The following is a 19,726-nucleotide window of genomic DNA, read 5'->3' on the forward strand; positions in this document are numbered from 1 at the left end:
TAAATTCTTGAAAACCATTGAACAGGTTTATATTGCTGGTAGGGAAAAACAGCCTGTTAATTTTTGTAATCAAAATCTCCAGAGTTTTGAACTGAAAACCACAGCAGGGAGAGAGCTCTTTTGTGAGGGTTTTGTTTTTCTCTGTGATTTCTCTGATTCAAGTTCTTGACCAAGACCAGTCTCAGATCAGTTTCAGTGAAGGAAACATCTGTATCTCTGGCCATCTGAAACCTCTGCTAGTTAGTAAAGCATATACAGCCCTCTGCAACACTTATGCTCTGAAAGATTTTATTTCCTCATTGCCACCTGCAGAAGATAATTGTCTCAACAGAAAAATGAGCCGCTTCCCATCTTTTCATCTATATTGTTCTTGCTGTCTATTATAAATAACACAAGTCCCTATTTCTTTCCCATCCTTACATAGGTAAAAAAATCAGTTCTTCTAATTTTTCAATCTTCAAAGCACTTCAAAAATGTTTAGAGTGATGTATCCTGTCATTGTTCTATGCATGGACATCCCACTGAAGTAAATAGGAGAAATGATTGCAGGATATGGTCCTACCTAATTAATCTTCACAGAGCTCCATGAAGATGGGAGATGGGACAGTAGATGGGGAGAGCTCTGAGTCAGTACAGAGAATTCTTGCCCACGTGCTCAGGGTCTAACTGATTGTCGTATTTGGGATCAGGAATGAATCTTCCTCCAGGTCAGATTGGCAAAGATGCAAGGGGATTTTCACCTTCCTCTTGCCACATGGGCCACAGGTCACTTTCTGGTTTGAACTAGAATAAATGATTTAAAGACTTCAGTTTACAGAGAATCCAAGTGTTGAGGACTTCAGTAACTCAGCCAGAAGTTATGGGCCTATTACACAAGTGAGTGAGTGAGATTCTGTGGCCTAAAATGTGCAAGAGGTCAAATTAGATGAGCATAATGGTCGCTTCTGGCCTTAAAGCCTGTGCATATTATCTGCATTTTACAGACGGGGGGATTGAAGCACTAAGGCCTAGATCCTCAAGGTTATTTAGGAGCCTGAGAGCTTAAGTGACTTAGCCAATGCTTTGGAAGAGCAGTGAATCAGCCAGTTCTTCGTTCTCAGCCCGGTGTTAATACCATAGGTCACGTCTTTTTCTCTCAATTATTTATCGGTTCTCATCAGTACCTGTTCAGGAGGCTGTTTCAGTTATTTGTCAAACTGTATTTGGAATATTTTTAGCACTTAAAATCATAAAATGCCCTACAATCCTTCCTTTAAAGAGCTATATGATCTGATTTGGTTGATGCCTGCCACAATGAAGAAAAATGTTATGTTGCTTCTCCTTGTGAAGCGCTTTGAGATCTACTGATGACAAATACTATATAAGAGTTAGTTATTATTTTGTTTGATGTTCCAGGTATCTTCGGTCAAAAAAATCAAGCTCCTGGCTCACTTTATAAGGGTAAGAGCTTATCTCCAGGCTTCTAACCAGATTTCCATTTGGGTGATATTACATATTCTTTGCATACAGTATTCTTCTCATCCTGGCCTATCTGATTATGTAATGCTATTAACCAGTCACCCCCTTCTGCCTTGCAGATGGCAGTGCCTCAAGGCTGGGCAAAGAAATTTGCTGGTGCAATTGGTAACCTACACAATGTACTTTGTAATCCAGCAGGTATGAAAGTGGCTTTATCAAAGTAAGAGCGTCATCATTTCAGTGAACCTCTCACTAAAAAAATGTAGCGCCATGTTCCTTGCGCTTTTGCGCTTTGATCCTAACTGCTCAGTCCTGAGCTAATGGCTTTCCGGCTCAAACTATAGTCTTGGTTATACGACTAAGGAATATTAGGAGAGCTTTAAGGACACGGGGGTAATAAGTTCACTTCAATATGATGGCTGCAGTAGCTTGGTTTCTTCACTCCATTTTGTATATTGAGCTGTTTTATTTCCTGTTCCTAAGTGCAGGGTTTTTCACTGAACAGATTCAAACCTCACCTCACTGTCTGCAACCCCATAGCTCTGATGTTGCCAGGTCATTTGGTAGCTTGGCTCTACCCTTCTCTGTGTTTGTGCCCCCTTCCAATTCTTGTGTCATCAGCAAATTTGAGTGCAGTTGAATTTTCCCCAAAGAAACATGCAACAAAGCCAGACTAAGAGTAGCTGCATAGGATTCAGAGTTCAGATGGTCCAAATGGCTCCTAGAAACCCTAAATAGTCCTGAACTGGGCTACTTTTAGCTGCAAGGATCCCTATTTACCAGTTGTTTGACCACATGGAAGCCCATCATCCTCCATGGCTGGAGAACCGCAGTTATTGATACTATGACCTCACTTACCTGTACAGCAAAGACTAGCCTTCTCTAAGAATGTGGCATGAGAAAGCCCAAGAGGAAAGATGCAGTCACTAAACAAACTTGCAAAAACATCTGTATTGCTGTTCATTAATGTTCAAAAATCCTTTGCTGTCACTTCACAGTGATTTTGAACAGTCTGCTAGGATGATTAGCTTAATCTTTTAAAGGAGATTAACTCTCACATTTTAAATTGAGGATCACATTTTCAGAGGGCTTCCAGTAATTTGTGCTGTTTAGGCTCCAGAAAGTAATGTTTTCATCTGCTGCAGGAAGTGATTACTCAGGCAGTTGATATATGGGGTCATTTCTTTACAAGCATACATAAATACAATTGTAGGAGCAATTCTTATTATGCATGAACTCCTGGCACTACAGGTTCCTTCCAAACTTCCCAGGCTCCTTGACATCTTGCTTTCCCAGGTATGTTTGCTTATTTTTTCAGTAATTAGCATGAAGCCATGCGGTGCAGTGAAATTTCAGCTTCTGCTAAAGTATGGTTGTATCTATTTCTACATTCTCTGGGCCTAATTCTGATCTCATTAACAAAGGTATAAATATGGAAATAACACCATAGATGTCCATGACATCACACCAATGTAAAAGTGGTTTACGAAAGATTGGGGTCAGCCCAGTGGTATTTTGGTGAAATGTAATGGCCTGTGATATACAGGTGGTCAGAGTAGCTATTCTAATGGTCCCTTCTGGATTAAAATCTTTATGGGTGTGTCTACATTGCAATGTAGCCCAACTCAGGCTCAAGCCTAAGCCCCCTTGGATCTACACCAGGGCCGGCTCTGGCTTTTTTGCCGCCCCAGGCAAAAAAGCCTCCGGCCGCCCCCCCACCCCCAGGGTGGCAGGGGAGGGCGGCCGGAGCCCCGGGGGGAGGGCGGCGAGCCCCAGCTGGGGCTCCACTCTCCCCGGCAGCCACGGGGAGGGTGCCGGGGGGAAGGGCGGCCGGAGCCCTGGGAGGAGGGCGGAGTGCCCGGCCGGGGCTCCGCTCTCCCTGGTGGCCAGAGCGCCGGGGGGAGGGCGGCGAGCCCCGGCCGGGGCTCCGCTCTCCCCGGCGGCCAGAGCCGGAGCGCCGCGCCGCCCCACTCCAGGTGCCACCCCAAGCACAAGCTTGGTGAGCTGGTGCCTGGAGCCGGCCCTGATCTACACACAAATCTTGCTAACCCAGGACTTGGACCAAGGGTCCTGGGACCTCCTAGGTGGAGGGTCTGAGCCTCAGACAAGCCAGGACCCAGGGTTCTAGCCCTTTTGCTTTGCAGTGTAGATGCAGCCCCACTGGACTCGTGCTCTGGGAATCTGCCAAAAGTATCCCACAATCCCATAGGCCAATTTTCTTTGTCCCCCGTATAGTCAAGTTCAGTGAACAATCAAGGTTTCCCACACCACACTTCAAACAAAGGATTTAGGGCAGCCATATTTTGGGATGGCGCTAGGAAGTATGGCATATGGGTGGTTGGACTCAGGCCCTCAGAATGTAGTGTAGACACTGGAGCCCCAGGGTTGAACAATTCCTAACCTAGGATTACAAATGAGTATAGCGGATGCTCAAGCCCTAGTTTAACAAACCCAGGATCTGCTAACTTGAGTTCTACTAACCCTGGGCTTACATTTCAGTGTACACATACCCTATGAAACTATGAGATCAGAATCAGGCCTTTAGCGTCTAGTTCTTTCAGGCCCATGCTTTATTGTTCCAGGATCAAGTTAAAACTAACTTGGGGCTGGGATTGTCACTTGCTGTGTGTTGGTACAATGTCCAGCCCAATGGGGTCTTGAACCTGACTGGGATCACTACATGAGACAACAATACAAATAATGATAATAGTCTTTATTATTAGCTGCCTCCCTAATGGAGAATATTCTGACCCTTATACTTTCTTATAGACCTGGGTGAACTATTTGGAGTGGCCAGTAAATTTAAAAATAATCAACCAATAACTAAAGGCCTCCTCTTCTGATCACAAATAGTGAAGAGCATTTGAATTTCATTCATTTATTCATTCCTCAAGTCTATCCAGTGAATGGTTTATGTGAACAAATTATTAACCATAACTAATATTATTATATACAAATTTCATGAATTATTAACCATCACTAATGCTCTGAGCATTTGCTACTTGTAAGTCATTATCCATGCTCTATGAATGGCCACCTAATGCCCATATTATTGTTTCTGGTCCCTGATGATGATTCCCTAATCCACAGAGTTTTTACCACGACTTGTGCAAACATTTCTGCTGTTCAAATACATATTTGCCTGAGCATTGTAGCACATTCTCTTTCTGCAAACATTTTTGCCAACAAAAATATGCATGGAAGAAAAACACTTCAGGCAACATTTTTCAAAAGCACCTATCATCCAACACCTCAAAGGTATTCAGGTGCCTAATTCTCATTGATTTCATTGGTACCCCTGTGCAACTGGGCCTATGTGACTTAGGAGCCTACATGCCATTTTCAAAAGTAACAAGAGCCTAACTCTCATTGATGGTCAATGAAATGTAGGCTTCTAAGCACCTAAATCACTTCTGAAAATGGAACTTGTCTCTTAGAGGCTTTTTAAAATTTTACCTTGTGTCTAAAATTTCCCACTATGGATAACCCCATTGTAGCTCCGCTGGTAGTGACAATGGTAGGTTCTAGACAACATACTAGGGCCAGTGAAAAAGAACCAATTGTATTTCTGTAAAACATTTCAAATGAACCGGTTTCATTTGAGATTTTTTTTTTTCCACACAAATTTTAAGGGCTTTTTTTTAATGACAAAACTGAAATGCGCACACACACACACACACATATTTTGGTTATTGGACACCAAACTGAGACAAATGTTTCAAGCCAAAAACTAAACTGAGCAACATGAATTGCATTTCTGGTTTGTTTGGGATTTTTGTGGGGGGAGGTGGGGTGGAAAAATTGAAAGTGTCATCAAAATTGAACAGATTTTTGCAGAACAATTTGCTTTTAATGAAAATGCATTATTGATGGAGAAAATGGTGGGGGAAAAATAAAAATTCCTGACAAGGAGATGACTTACCTGCCGAGTCTGAGAAGAGACAAGGTGGGTGAGGGAATATCTTTTACTGGACCAACTTTCTTAGAATATCAGGGTTGGAAGGGACCTCGGGAGGTCATCTGGTCCAACCCCCTGCTCAAAGCAGGACCAACGCCAACTAAATCATCCCAGCCAACTTTCTCTCTCACCAACAGAAGTTGGTCCAATAAAAGATAGTTCCTTTGCCCACCTTGTGTCGCTAATATCCTGGGACCAGCAGCAGGGCTCCAGGAGTCTGAACAAGCGTTTAACGCCCCCAGGAACTGCCCTGGTGATGTTGCTACCCCTGCTGAAGCTGGCTGTAGACACAGCCTGAAAGACGAACAGCCGCCACTGACACAAAGCCACACGGTTGTATCTGAATGGACCTTCCCGGAGGCTTTATTTTGCACTATTCCGCCTACTCTCCGCGCTTGTTCTTCTGGCCCTTTGCTGGGTTGTGTGTTGGGCTTTCGGGCCAGGGGAGCCGTGTTCGCGAGACAGTGTGACCGAGGGGGAAACACGCTACGACACGCAGGCAGTCCCAGCCACACGTCCTGCCCCGTATGGCCCTAGCCCTGAAGAACCGCACCCCGAGCGGACGGCAGGTGGCGCTAGCGCCGTGTTAAAGGGCTCTGCTGGAAGGCCTCTTAACCCTTGCGTTGCCGCCGAGCATTTCTGCTCCTAGAAAGGTTACAGTCCCTAGTCGCTTTTAGCTCTGCTGCGCCTCTTTTCTCTTGGGGGGGAGGGGGGTTCCCGGAAGCCATACCCCTCTAAGCCCCACCAAGTCCTTTGAAATCATGCGCTGCTTTATTTTCCTAATTTACAAGAGACCGCAGCCCCCTCGCCTCCTTTTCAAGGGGCCCTACAAAGCCGAGGACTGGCTTGAAATACAGTGATCAGACTTGCTCTTTGAGGCACGAGGGCATGCAACAAGGGGGGGGGGGGGGGGCTAAAATACAGACCAACAGCCCAAGACCTGAGGTCAAGGTGGCATTTTGCTCCTCTTTCCTACCCTGTTTAATAGGAGCTTGGCTTCACTAGAGCTTTAACTCTGGCTCCATCCTCCCGGGGAACATGCCCCTGTTCAAACTCAACCCCGCTATGAAACCAGGGAGTGGCTGATCTTACTTTTTCCTAAGGGGCAGTGATTCCCCAGTAGTCGTTTCTCTGCTGCACAGCTGGGGACTTAGCTGGAGAAGTGTATCCCCAACCTGCGAAAAGCTGGGCCTGACCTGCTAGAGAATATTCTTGGCATCCAAGTCATGGGGGCACCTTCAAAAAGCTGTAAACCGACTCATTAGGCAGGACTTTTGCTGGGTGAAAACCATAGCTAGGGGAAATCTTTGCCCCTTAGCCAGGCATCTGACTCCCACTGCCTGGGAGACACCTGAGCCAGAGACTATGGCCAAGCAGTTAGGCCTGGATCCTCAAAAGTATTGGTATAGGCTCCTAGTGAAATCCGTGGGAGTTGAGTCTAAATAGATTTGAGCATCTGGGCCTTTGTGTATTTGGTGTCTGCTCATATTTGGACACAGTTCATCATGCGTGCACACCTATAGGTCCCATAAAGGGCATAGTTATTATCAAGTCGTCTTCTATCTTCTGGGGCAACTCATACAGGGGAAATGGCTGTCCTGATGCAGGAGAAGGGCCCAGAGATGTAGCAGCCTCCAGGGGTTTATCTTTTTCTCCCTGGCTGTAGGTGTATGAGATGGAGTGCTGCCTGTCTGTTTAGACTGCGCTCACCGACTTGAAGAATATGTGGCGTCCATGGTATGTGGTGGTTCTGTTTTTCCAGGTTTAAAAAAAAATTAACCGTGCAAAACTTTCCTGTGGAATGGAGTTCAGGCCTCTGGGAGACTCGGCCTGCAGCCTGCAAGGTGCGTTCTCTCTCCCTCCACCCCACCCTGAGACCAGACTTTCCAGGGATTTATTGTATACACAAAAGGCAAGCCTGAAATGAAGCTGAAGGCTGAAAATGAATCTTGGGAAAGATAAGGAGACTTCAAGGAAAAGAACCACTTGGTGGCGTTTGAACTTCTAACCTCGGGACCTTTATCTCGGACGCACCTAGTAAAGATATTTGCTTCGGAAGCAAAATCCCTGACCCTGGATTCTATGTTACATGGCCCAGTTCTAGCAGGGCTATTCAGTGAAATGCCATGGATAAATAGCTGTATCTATTTAGGGCTGAGATTTCTTATGAATCTTTGTGGATTTTAGCAGCAGTAAAAAAACAGACTAGAGAGATTTAAGGTATGCAGATATTAGAGCTACGCCTGCGTGTAGACCTGTGGATTAAGTGTGTGTGTGTACACTTATTTCACTTATAATTGGATTGATAACATCACAATCGTGTGTGTGTATATATGTGTGTGTGCACACATGATCAGCTGAGTTCAAATAAGTCCCATAAAGGGCATAGTTATTATCAAGACAAGCTTTTACTATGACGGGAGGAACTCACACAAGAGAAAGGCTGGCCCAGAGATATAGCAGCCTCCAGGGGGTTGTTTTTTCCCCCTCCCTGGCTCTAGGTGTATGAGACAGAGTGCTGCCTGCCTGTTTAGACTGTGCTATACACCTCTACTTTCTGCATTTGAGGTATATGTATTATAGCCTCTACTTTCTGCATTGTCTCTCTCTTTAATGCAGAAAGTTGAAGATAATAATACATATACCTCTAATGCAGAAACACTCTCTCTCACACACACACTTTCTCTCTCTCTCTCTCTCTCTCTCTCTCTCTCTCTCTCTCATCTATTTATCTATCTATCCACAGATTAATTGACAGGTCTATATCAAAATACATGTATATACTTCTAGTTTCCGCATAAGCAGTATATGAACTATATCTAATGTATATACTATATTTATACCTACAAAGAGCGAGAGACAGAGAGAAATGAATTACAGCGCCATACAGGTATGTATATTTATACAGAAGTAGAAATGTAGGTGTCTCTATACTGCTAATCTACCTATATGGCTATTTACCTATGGATAATGGCTGTCTATATCTATTGCCGCAATACCTTTCCCGTGCTCTCTCGCTATTTAGCGAGAACTACCCGCATCCTATACATAGGTGCATGCCTACCTCTAGCTAGCGATACAATTTCTGGCTTCCGTCACGCTGTGTGGGGTTGTAAGTAGATCAGGAAGAGATCACAGCCCTTGGTGTTATCCTCCACTGAGCCCTGGTGTTTAATATGAGCCATTAGTCGCGATTAAGATTGGTAAACTCGTGTTAGATTCAGCTAGATTCCTCCTCCCCCCAGCACAGCCGCACATGCAGCCCAGTTAGGGTGGATCTCAGACACTGGGCTGCTTTCTCCCTTCAACCAGATCCTTCAGGTGGCAGGCTCCGGCCCTGGTCCCCCGGGAGGAGGGTTGGCTTTAAAGACAACAGCTCCAGCTCCGAAGGGAACAGGCTCAGCCTGCCGCAGTGTCCCTGCCTATGGGAGGGATGGTGCAGTCAGAAAGGTCCCCAGCCGCAAGGCCAAGCGGATACGCTGGGAACGTGAAGGCTGGTGTGGGTCAAATTCCTTCCCACTGACCCTGCCCAGCATCGGGCGCCTCACAGCAAAGCCTTCCTTCGGGGGGGCCTTTGGAGAGTGGGTAGCAAGTTATTGTAGCAAAATCTTTCGAGAGCGTAAGATGATTGGCCCGATTCTCTGTATAATTGGATTGACCAGCTAGATAGATCAGATCTAGCGACCTATGTGCGCTATACAGCGGTAGATAAGATCGGTTTCTTGGGGACTTGAGAAGCAAAACGTAAACCACTTTTATTTAGCTCCGAATTGTCCTGCAAACACCTACATTCCCTGGCTAAGGAGAGGAGAAAAGCGGCAGCACCGTTCCTTGCTAACGGCTAGCCGCCTTCTGCTTCAGCCCTCAGATGCCCGTCCGGTCCCACCCAGAGCTTTCCTGAAACTGAAAAATCTGGCCTCTTGCAGATAATTCTTTAGGTTGTTTTCGAAATCACGTAGCCAAGGCGTGTGGGGCGCTTGGTGCTTTTAGCAAAGCTGATTCAAGAGAGGGAGGGGGTCTTTTAATTCTGTTAGTGTCTTAAAAAAAAAACAATCCATAAAATACCTGGTAATTTACAGTTTATAAAAATGCCTGAAAGTCTCACTGGCAGCAGGAGGAAAGAACAATGCAAACGTTAATGAGACGTCACAACGAGCCATGCACCCCAAAGCCGAGAGGAAAAGAACCAGGGAGGTGGGGATGCAAAGCAAACAGACTTTTGATAGCGCGGTTGCAACGCAGAAGATCTGTCCTTTTACTGCTGTTTAGTGTTTATTCCTTCGGGCAATAAACCTGCAATTTTCCTGAGTAGTGGCTGTTTTTGCTGTTTGTTTTGCTATTGCAAGGTTTGAGGGTAAGTTTTGTTTTTGGGGGGGGGGTTATGGCGGAGAGGAGGGCTGAGTATTTTGTTTTTTAAGGCGTTTTCTCTGCCCATTGGTCTGATTTTTCTCTTTATTTCTCCACTATTTCTTTTCGCATTTCATTCTATTATTTCTAATGCGGGGGAGGGGAGAGAAAGGGGGTTTATTTGGTCTTTACTCCGAAATAAAAGCCCCTTCAGGTCAAGTGAATGTCGCTTTATTGACTTCACCCCGAATTACCAAAAAGAGACAGAGTCCCTGGCTTTACCAGTCTGCCTTCTCTTTAGAGACAGCAGCTTGTGCCATCAATTGCGTTCGTCGAGTTTATCGGTAATTTCTATGTAACCGAGCCCCAAATAAATTACCCCCCACGTCCAAAATGTCAAGTTTGAAAAGAACCAGTTTCAGGAGCTGTGGATCGCAAGAGCGAATGAAGCTGCGGTGGGTCCAGTCCAGAGATCAGCCCAAAGAGGAAAAGAAGTGTCATCAAAGTAAAGCTAGTTAATTTCAAGTCATTCATTAAGGGCTTGATCCCAACCCCATTAAGTCAGTTGGCTGTGGATCTGGTCCTAAGCAAGAAAAACAGAAACACCGCTGTCCATGAAATATATCTGGCTATTTCGCTCCTCCATTAGCTTCAGCTAATCCCAACATACGTTTTAAAAACACACCATATTAGTTCCTTATAATAGGAAAAGCAGACTGCAGTGTTGGCAGATAAAAATCCCACTGTATAACGGGTAGGAAGAAAAGAGAAAGGAAGACTTGAATTATATTTATCTTCATCAGCACGAAATTCCTTCGACCTCCAAAAAAACTGTCAAAAATCATATTCTCCTTGCAAAAATCGCCTCCGGGTATTTTTAAAATTATTACTATTATTATTTTAAAGATTTCTTTAAAACAAGGGGATTGAATTTAGACTGGGATAAAGGATTTCTTGGAAGCAGAAGCCAAGAACAATAGCAGCTCCTTTCAGGTTTGCACTGAACTATGACATTGTTAAAAAAAAAGAAAGTGAAGATATTCAAGTAAATTATCCTGGACTGCAGGGATACGAGCTATGGCCGTTTGGAGAGGGGGAAGATCTCGTTGTAAATATAGGGTCCTATTATGCCTTCCTTGCTCACCCTACCAGCCCATTGGCACCGCAAAGGGAGTCGGGGAACCAAATAATGCACAGTTGGGCCCTCTATGGGCTGATCCAAAGCCTAATGCTGCCAATGGAAAGATTCCCACAGACTTTGGATCGGGGGCCCTATGTCCCCCATAGAGGTGTCGCACACTCTTACCATGTATTACACCGCATGCTATTTTATTTGCTGTTCATACAATTGTGAAGACCATGTACAAATAACATACATGTTTTATTTTTGGTTCGGTTTTTTTTTTAAAGGACAAACACACAAAGGGGGCAAAAAAATCATAATTACCATTTAATACAGTGCAGAAGAAAATTAAAATAGGTGTCACCGAACTGTACAAAGGCGGGACAAAAAAAAGGGGGGGACGGGAGGAGGAAATAATCCTTCATTATATATATATTTATATAAAACACGGGGCGGATTGTCTTTACAGGCAGATCAGACGTTTTAAAAAATGTACAATGGCTAGCTAAAAAAAAATCTATATGGCAAATATTGCCAACAAAGTTACACCACTTTAATACTGATCAACTGAGGCTCCTGGTGTCTCGATTATTAGCAACAAAAAAAATGTAGAATAAATAACAGGATGAGCCTGGCTATTTTTTTCTCAAAGTGCCTTATTCTCTCTGCATAGGGTCTGATCCTGCAGTCTGAGGCAGGCAAATAACTCCCTTTGGGAGATTTTACCTAATGCGGGGTTGCAGGCAAAAAAAATAAAAATAAAGTACGTCTCTAAAGCCCGGGCTAGAATGGAGACTAGGATAAAGCCAATGGGAGGGGGTTTGTCGTTTTGTTGCCCTTATTGAGACGCCAAACCCCCGCACTGCCTCGTGAGCCAATGTTTAGTCCTTCGTGTATAGCGCTGATTCACACATTCCCTAGCCCAACAGGGAGAGGGAGACCACAAAATATACTGCAGAATTTGGAGAATAGGCTACAAATGCACAATCACATGAAAAGAGGGTATGTGGAGTTCTTTTCTGCTCTCGGGGAAGTCAATAGCCCCACACCCATAGACTTGGATGGTGCAGGAAAGCCCCACACACACCAGTAAAGAGCTGATAGGGAATAACACAGGCACATAGAGGAATTCTTTCCCCTTTTCTTTTCTTTTCTTTTTTTAAGACAGTGAGGGATTGGAAGAACCCTTGGCCAGAAATCCCATCTGTGTTCTGAAGATTCCAAGCAATTCCTTTAACCCTTCAGTTACACATCTCAACCAGACCATTTCCAAAAGATTTCCATTCTCCTTTTAAAGCTCACCGCGCCTAGAGTTCTGGTCCAAGCAAACCCTTCCCGATCGCTTTCATCCCATATTTTCCGGATGGGGTTTTTTTTCTTTCTTTTCTTTTTTTTTTAACACTCACGTTTTTTTTTAAAAAAAAATACAATTTTGGATTTTTTTCCCACCCCATCAATAAAAAATAAGAGCTCGTATTAGCAATGAAACAGACACGTGATTCTTGGAAACTTAGTCAGCTCACAGCCCCCGAGCGATGCTACACACGAAGGAAAGAGACAGCACCCCGTGTTCACTTTACCCTTTCCAAAAAGGCACGTGCATCCCTGCTTCTTTAGCTTAGTGTTAATTCATTTCAAAATGTTCCCAAACGCCAGGCTTCTGCGGATGGCTTATATACCTCCAGAGTAAAATCAGTCTAGTTATTTGGATGTCCCTTTAGCACAGAGGGTCTTTTGGGAGGTCCCTTCCACATAGAAAGTTTCCTTTGTGTCGTGATTGGGGGGGGTCCCCAAAAGTTGGCTTATTTGCCTGTTATCACATAACACAGGGCTTGATGTCTTGGTATGTCACTTGCTGATGATAGTAAGATCCACTCCCTGCTGAATGCATCGAGGAAGAGGCCATCGCGTTGAAAGAGAAGACGAATTCTTTCCTGTCGCACATGCTTGGAGACTGGGAATGATACCGAGGGATTCCTGGAAGAAATCGGGGATCAGAATTAAAATGACGCTTTAGCAAGTGGCTAGATCAGTAATCCTATAGAGAGGCCTAAATCAAATGAAGACGCTTGGGGGTTCCCTACCATCACCCCGTGCTGGCTGGGGGGCATTTGGGAGGAGGGTTTTCACTGCACGGAAGGGAACACGCCAGTTCTGCTTTATCATCCCAGGGGTTTTTGTTGCGCACAAACAGGTGCTGTCATGGCAGTCCTTACTCAGAGGAAATTCCCATTGACTTTAATGGGAGTTTTGCCCGAATACGAATTGCAGGATGGGGCGGTATATTTCCTGGCTGGCTAAGGAAGCAGAAGCATTTCGAAGATGTGTGTTTACATTCTGCGTCCTTGATGTACAGATTGAGGGCCTGATGCTCCTTCCGTGGGAGTCAACGGGGGAGGGAAAGGCCCCTTGATTTCCAGTGGGACCTACCGGGCTTTGACTGCTTACCCCTCTCTGCGCCCCCTACCCCTGAGCTCTGACAACGAAAAGAAGAAGAGTTAGCAAACGTGGGGGTCAAATGGAAGGAGCCCAGAGAGCCTGGGGTTTTAAAGCAGAACTCCCATCGAAATCAAAGTGAAACCTCCAAGAGATTTCCCCCAGTGACACCCAAAGCAAAGCAATGCTATATTAAAGCAAGCCACGGCAGTGGGAACAAGGATAATACTACTAGTAAGCGCAAGGGTGCCGAGAGCCTTCCGAATTATTCATGGTTTCCAGCACAAAATCAATCAACTCTGAAACGTTTCCTTCTATCTAACCGATCTTTGTAAACCAAACCCAAGTGCTCCCATGTTGGTGCCATTGTTACACGCTTGGTGTTTAAAATCTTGTATTAAAAACCCCGTAGCGTGTCTCTCCGATTTGGAATAAATGATCGTTTGCAGTTAATTTCGAAAAATTAATCCGGACTAGTCCCATAGAATTTTGCAGCTAATCTGAAATGATTCATCCGGTCTATTCCAATTATATTTTCGCAGTTGATCTGAAATTATTAATCTGGATTACTCCAGGCTCTGCAGTTTAGTTCCCTTAACAGTATGTTTACATGAGGGGCTGAGCGTTCCACCTGCCATCGGATAGGTGGGAAAAGAGATCTGCCGAGGGCGACACAGCAGTGTTCACTCTTGCTGTTCCCTGGCCGCTATTCCGGTTCACCCTTATTTTATGGGACTCCGTTTACACGCCGGACTGTACGTTTCTCCAGCAGGCCCGCATTTCAAAGCCCAGATGGGCCCCCCCAGGAGATGTGTTAAAAATACAGTTCCCCCAAATAGCACTCGATTAAAATGGCGAGAGAAATAGAGGGGAAGAGGCAGCGATTTTTTTTAAAAGGCTGCTGAAGTTAATTGTCAGGTTTCAACACAAAAGTCAGGCCACGGAGAAACCCTGGGTTTAGCCCTATCGAAAAACAGCAACTCTGTGTGGCAGTTCTAAAACTTTCCTGCTTTGCGATCACTTCGTTTCTATTCTTACTGCGAGCCCTGCTACTCCAACAGAAAATATGATCGAGCGGGCCACTAATCCAGTTCATCGTGTCTACAGCGTCTCGATACAAGGACCCGATCGAACAGAATTGCCACTGAGGTCAGAGTAGATCCAGAGATCTGGATTCATTTTTGGTTCGACGCTTTTAGTGCCCGATCTAATCGATTAATTCAGATCGGGTGAAAATATATCGGAACATTTCCTCCTCTTCGGGTCCCACAGTCACCCCCGCTCCCTTCTCAATAGCACAGGGCCTAGGACGAAAGTGCACACGGGACACGAAAGCACCAACCTCCGCGCAGAAAAACATGCCTGGAAAAACAGCCCGGCGGAACTGGTTTCAACGCCATGCATGACAGGGGTGAAATCCCGAAATCCTGGCCTCTGGACAACCCCCCCGGCCTGCAATGGAGCCGGGATTTCACCCTAGGTCCCCTGCAATGGGATGGTGCAAACAGCGCAGCGTGGGACGGTCCCCACCGCAGGCAATGGGAATCCCCAGCAGAGCCGCAGGCTGCTGGGCCCGAGATAACCTCTTCCCGGAGCTTGCCGCTCCAGCCGGCCGCTGCACTCCTAAACCCTCGCCTCGCCACTGGCGTGTTTCCTTGAAGCAAGCCCTGTCCGGGAGTGGCTCAGCCCCTGGCCACAACATCTCCTGGCTCCTAGAAACCGCACCCCCCTCCCCGCGGGATATTTCCCTCCCTGCAAATAATAGCTGGTCTCCCCAGCACAAGGGGAGTAGGTGCGTTGGTTTAATTCACCCTGGCAAGGAAAAAACCATGATCCCTGGCTGGGAAGAGTCTAACCTAAGGCGGGATACAGAACTCTAGATTACTTTACTTTGGGGTCATCTATCGGGACATCCTCCTGTCCCTAGCCAAATTCCCCCCTAAACTACTGCAGCGTTAGCTCTGTTTGCAAAATCGACGGCCTTTCACGGCTCTCATGTGAGTGCTTAGGTGTGGCTATACTCGTCAGCTCTACCGATCTGCTTTGCAGAGGTAGGAAGCGATCGTTAATGTACCAAGCCAGCAGTTACTCTTGCTTGTTATATAGGCTGCGAAGAGACTGCCGAGAAATAACCCCAAATTGGAGGAATCCAATGTAAACCAGAGTGCACCGAAAAAGGTGGGAGGAGATTTGGGGCCTGAATTTCTCAATTGAATTTGAAATCAGAAAGATAGATAACTAAAATATCACACACACATACACACACACACTTGTATGTATCTGCCTATGTTTCACATTTAGACATGACAGATTGAAAATCTTTTCCCAAAGGACGCGGAAATGGTGTCACAAAACTTACACAACAGCCGTGGGAGAAAAGAGGTAGAGGCCGGGGCCCCGCGCCTCTATATGCGTGTGTATGGGTTTAAGTGTGCGCGCGTGCATGTCCATCCATGTAAGTGTATGTGTGTGTGTTGTGTGATGCCTGAGCATACAAACACTTGCAGGAAGTGTTCGTACGGTCACTTGCATGGATCTATTGCATGGCTGGCGTGAGATCACTTGCATGGATGTCGCGCCTACGTTGCATACATGCTTTATGGCCTGCTCCTCAGCAGTGCACCTGGGAAGGCCCCGGGCACCGGCCCCCCACCTCCCCCGTTACCTTGCAGCTCTGCGGCGTTGTGGCTGTTCTGGTGCAGGTAGGACTGGTCCAGGGAGTGCGTGGAGAGGCCCGAGGAGAGCGGGTTGGCCGCGGGGTTGCAGGGGGACAAGGATTGCTGCTTGATGTAGGGCGCCCCGCTGTTCAAGGCGGCCGAGGCCGAAGGGGCCCACGGCGAGGCCGAGCTGGAGTAGACCGAGTGGGGCTCCATCACCCCGCCGCTGGCCAGCAGCGGGGAGGCCGGCACGGAGCTCTCGTGGTGCGGGTAGTCGCCCCCGGAGGAGCCGGTGCAGCTGCCCATGTAGGAGTGCCCGCCGTTGGCAGGCAGGTGGGGCACGGAGTGTCCCCCCAGGCCCATGCTGTCCACGTTGCTGGGCAAGTGCCCGTTCATCATGCCCAGGCCCCCATCCAGGCCCAGGCTGTTGGGGCCGCAGGAGAGGCCCCCGGCCGTGCCCTGGAAGCCGTAGCTCTCCGGGGAGAGGTGGTTGAAGCCCAGGCTGTTCATCATGCTGTACATGGGCTTGAGAGCTTGGCATTTCCTCCTGAAGCCGCGGGGCCTCCTGCGGAAGGAGCCTTCCTCGAACATGAACTCGCTGGCCGGGTCGATGGTCCAGTAGTGGCCCTTGCCCGGGCGGCCCAGCCCCTTGGGCAGCTTGATGAAGCACTCGTTGAGCGAGAGGTTGTGGCGCACGGAGTTCTTCCAGCCCTGGTAGGAGCCGCGGAAGAAGGGGAAGCGGCTCTGCAGGAACTGGTAGATCTCGCTCAGCGTCAGGCGCTTGGACGGCGAGCTCTGGATGGCCATGACGATCAGGGCGATGTAGGAGTAAGGGGGCTTCTCCGGCCGCCGGATCCCGGCGTTGCTCTTCTTGGCTTTGCCGCCGCCGCCGCCCGCGGGGGTGCTGCTGGCGGCGGAGGAGGCGGACTCCATGGCCGAGCCCGGCTGCTGCTGCTTCTCCAGCGCGGAGGACATGAGGCTGCAGCCGCCGTGCGCCGCGGGAGGAGGGGGCTGAGAGGACGGAGGCTGTTGTACCTCTGCAGTCATCGACAGCGGCGTCCCCAAACCAGCTCCGGCCCCCCTCTGCTCGGCCCTCCTCCCCCCCTGCCCCGGCCGCGCTGCTGGGGGGTGTTATTCCCCCCCCCCTCTCTCTAGGTGCAGGGGGTCTTTCCACCAGGAGCCTGCACCCCCTTTGAATAAACACACGCAAGTGACCCCTCCACCCTGCCCCTAAATCCGAGCCCCGCGGCAAGGCTGAGCCAGAGGCGAAGGGACCGGGCCGCTGTCCGGGCTCGGGTGCGGAGCAGAGAAGCCCCCTGGAATTGGTTTTTTTTTTTTTTTTCCTCCCTACGTTGTTTTGCAAGAGGCTGGTCTCCCCCAACGCCGCCTCCTGGCTCTCAGCTCGGCTGCTGCTGCTGGGAGTTGCTTTTCATCTCAGTCGGGCTGGTTCTGCCCCCAGCCGAGCCGATCGCCTTTAACTTTATCTCGTGTCCGCGGCGTCTGTCGGATCTTGACAGTCAGACGTAAGAAGCAAGAGGAGTTCCCCGCCCCAACCAACTCCCCCACCTCCCCTTTTCTCCCCCCACCCCTTCGCTCAAGCTCAGCTCTGGTGGGCACTTAAAGGGACCTTTACACTCCGGCCAACTGCTTTGCAACTGACTCACAGGCGGCTCCTTCTCGTATTGGGCGTCAATCCCTTTTCAATACGCCCCCCCCCCGAGGCGGTCTGTGGGGGTGATTTGGGAGAGGGGGGGCCGGGAGAGAGGGCGTTTTATTGTCTTTATTTTGCCTCGCAGGTCGCAACATTTTTAAGTCACTAACATTTTCCCCTGGACTTCTCTGATTGTCAGCCCCATCTTTCCAAGGCCCAGTTGAGGACGGTGAAGACAAAGTTGCTCTGAACGAGGCAGTTTTCTGAGCTCTTTGCTCTTACAGTCTCTATTCTTAAATCATAATAGAGATCGCAACGGAGCGGGGCGGGGGGGGGGGGGGGGAGGAAGAGTCAACGCGCCTGCAGGATTTAAAAGAGACAAAAATCCAAGTAGCAGCAGGTTTAAGTCCCCGGGCGACTCGCGTATAGCCCGAGAAAAACAGCTGTTTGCTGGCTCTGAAAGCCACGAGGGCTGTTTGTCCACAACTATGAAAAAAGGGGAAATGCGGCTCGCCCTAGAGTGCGAATCGAATTTGAAATGTAGCAGGAGTGAAGCTCGCCCACTTAAAACCCCAGTTTCTTATTTCTTTTGAAGATAGACAGGAACATGGGCAGGATGTTTATACAGCGAAATGTAAACATCTTCTCAGGGGTTCTTTAATAAAAAGAAATCAGAAAGAAAAGTCCCTGGTAGTTCGCATAGAGCCCCGTGCTGCGCCATATAAAATAGCGCCCGTCGCCTGATTTGCGGCCGGGTTAGACTTTTGTTGTTGTTTGTTGTTGTGATACAAATATGTGTTGATTTTTTTCAGCTATGCCCAGACTTTGATCCTCAGAAGTAATGGCTCTCTCTCTCTCTCTCTCACACACACACACACCACATGGGGGGGGGCGGGGAGGAAAAGGAGGGCAAAGCTTCCTCAGACCCCCACCCCCAAAAAGTCTGGCCATCTTTTCATCAGTAAAGCTGTCACTCCCTAATCAAGGTAAGTCACTTGAAACTTTTGTCGCCTTCTTACCAGGCGCGCGTGGTAACTTTTGCACAATTAAGCCGTGAGAGGGGCTTGTGCGGAGGGCCCGGGGGGGGGGGTGGCTTTCACAGTTCATCGCTAGAAACTGAGCAGATGTGCTGGCTGTTGCCGTTTTCTTTCTTGTCAAGATGGGGGCGGGGGGGAAAGGCCAGATAGTACGAAAAAAATCCAATTGAGTTTGTGCTGCTGCTGCCCGTTCTCGGCTCTGCAAAGTATCTTAACCGAGTGAAAGGCTGAAACCCCCCTCCGCCTTCTCTCCTTCCTCCTTTAATTCCCCCTTCTGCCCAGATTCGCTTTTAAGGGTTTTATGATAATTTAATACCTTTTAAAAGAAAGATAGATACTGATCGGGTTTCCAAAATCCCTGTTAACGTTATTTGCAGCCAGTCGTTACTAGCCTCTAGGGCGCCTGACACATCTGTGATACCACCAACAGGGATTTCACATCAGGATTTTTTTTTTCTTCTTCTTTTCCCCTTGCAACACTCAGAAGCAATCTCCAGCGTTTGCAGGGGGGAGCAGAACGTGTGTTTCCACGGGAAACTAGCGCATTTCGGGACTTTTGCAGCTCAGTTCAGATCCGTCAGTGTGCCTCGGTATAGAGTTGTGTGTAACTGGCCCTTAAACATGCTAACAATACAGAAAAGTGAAGCATCGATGTCACGTATCCACTGCAGAGAATGATTTTCTGATTGGTATTTCACAGCCGGTCAAATGGCCTAAACTGCGAGCGAGAAAGAAAGCTCTCTAGTAAATAGCCTGGATTCAGGGCCTGGGTTGCAGGATAATCCACATATAACTGCAATGTGTCAGGGGGCTCTCTGTTTCTATATGGCCTTCTCCCCACTCCCCCGGCTATAGAAATACGGTGAAATGTTCCCATAAATTGATATTATACGGAGGAGGGACCATCCCCCAGCGCAGAAAATCCCGTCCCACATCTCCATCTCAAAGCAGGAAGACACATGGTTTAAAATACCATTCTATGCCAGAAAAAGCATAGAGCAAACGGGGATAACAAATAGTGAGTGTATCGTGTGTTATTGCTTCATTTAAAAAAAATCA

General features: G+C 47.6%; 1 protein-coding gene across 1 annotated transcript; it reads right to left on the reverse strand.

Moving 5' to 3' along the window:
- Window positions 1–12,136: 12,136 nt before the first annotated feature.
- On the reverse strand, window positions 12,137–17,026 carry LOC112108571 (forkhead box protein F1). The gene is made up of 2 exons (XM_024202758.3): window positions 15,988–17,026; window positions 12,137–12,863 (listed from the first exon to the last, which is right to left on the reverse strand). The coding sequence occupies exons 1-2, from the start codon at window positions 17,024–17,026 to the stop codon at window positions 12,703–12,705; spliced, it is 1,200 nt and encodes a 399-aa protein (XP_024058526.2). The 3' UTR covers window positions 12,137–12,702.
- Between the last annotated feature and the right edge of the window lie 2,700 nt (window positions 17,027–19,726).

This window comes from Terrapene carolina, unplaced genomic scaffold (assembly GCF_002925995.2).
Source record: "Terrapene carolina triunguis isolate 2854851 unplaced genomic scaffold, T_m_triunguis-2.0 Scaffold33891, whole genome shotgun sequence".
NCBI lineage: Eukaryota > Metazoa > Chordata > Testudines > Emydidae > Terrapene > Terrapene triunguis.

Bases quoted from the DNA above. Each gene is read 5' to 3' on its own strand.
- LOC112108571 (XM_024202758.3), bottom strand. From the start codon at position 17,026: ATGACTGCAGAGGTACAACAGCCTCCGTCCTCTCAGCCCCCTCCTCCC. The intron at 12,864-15,987 runs GTAACGGGGGAG...GATTTCTTCCAG, and splicing joins CAACGCCGCAGAGCTGCAAG to GAATCCCTCGGTATCATTCC.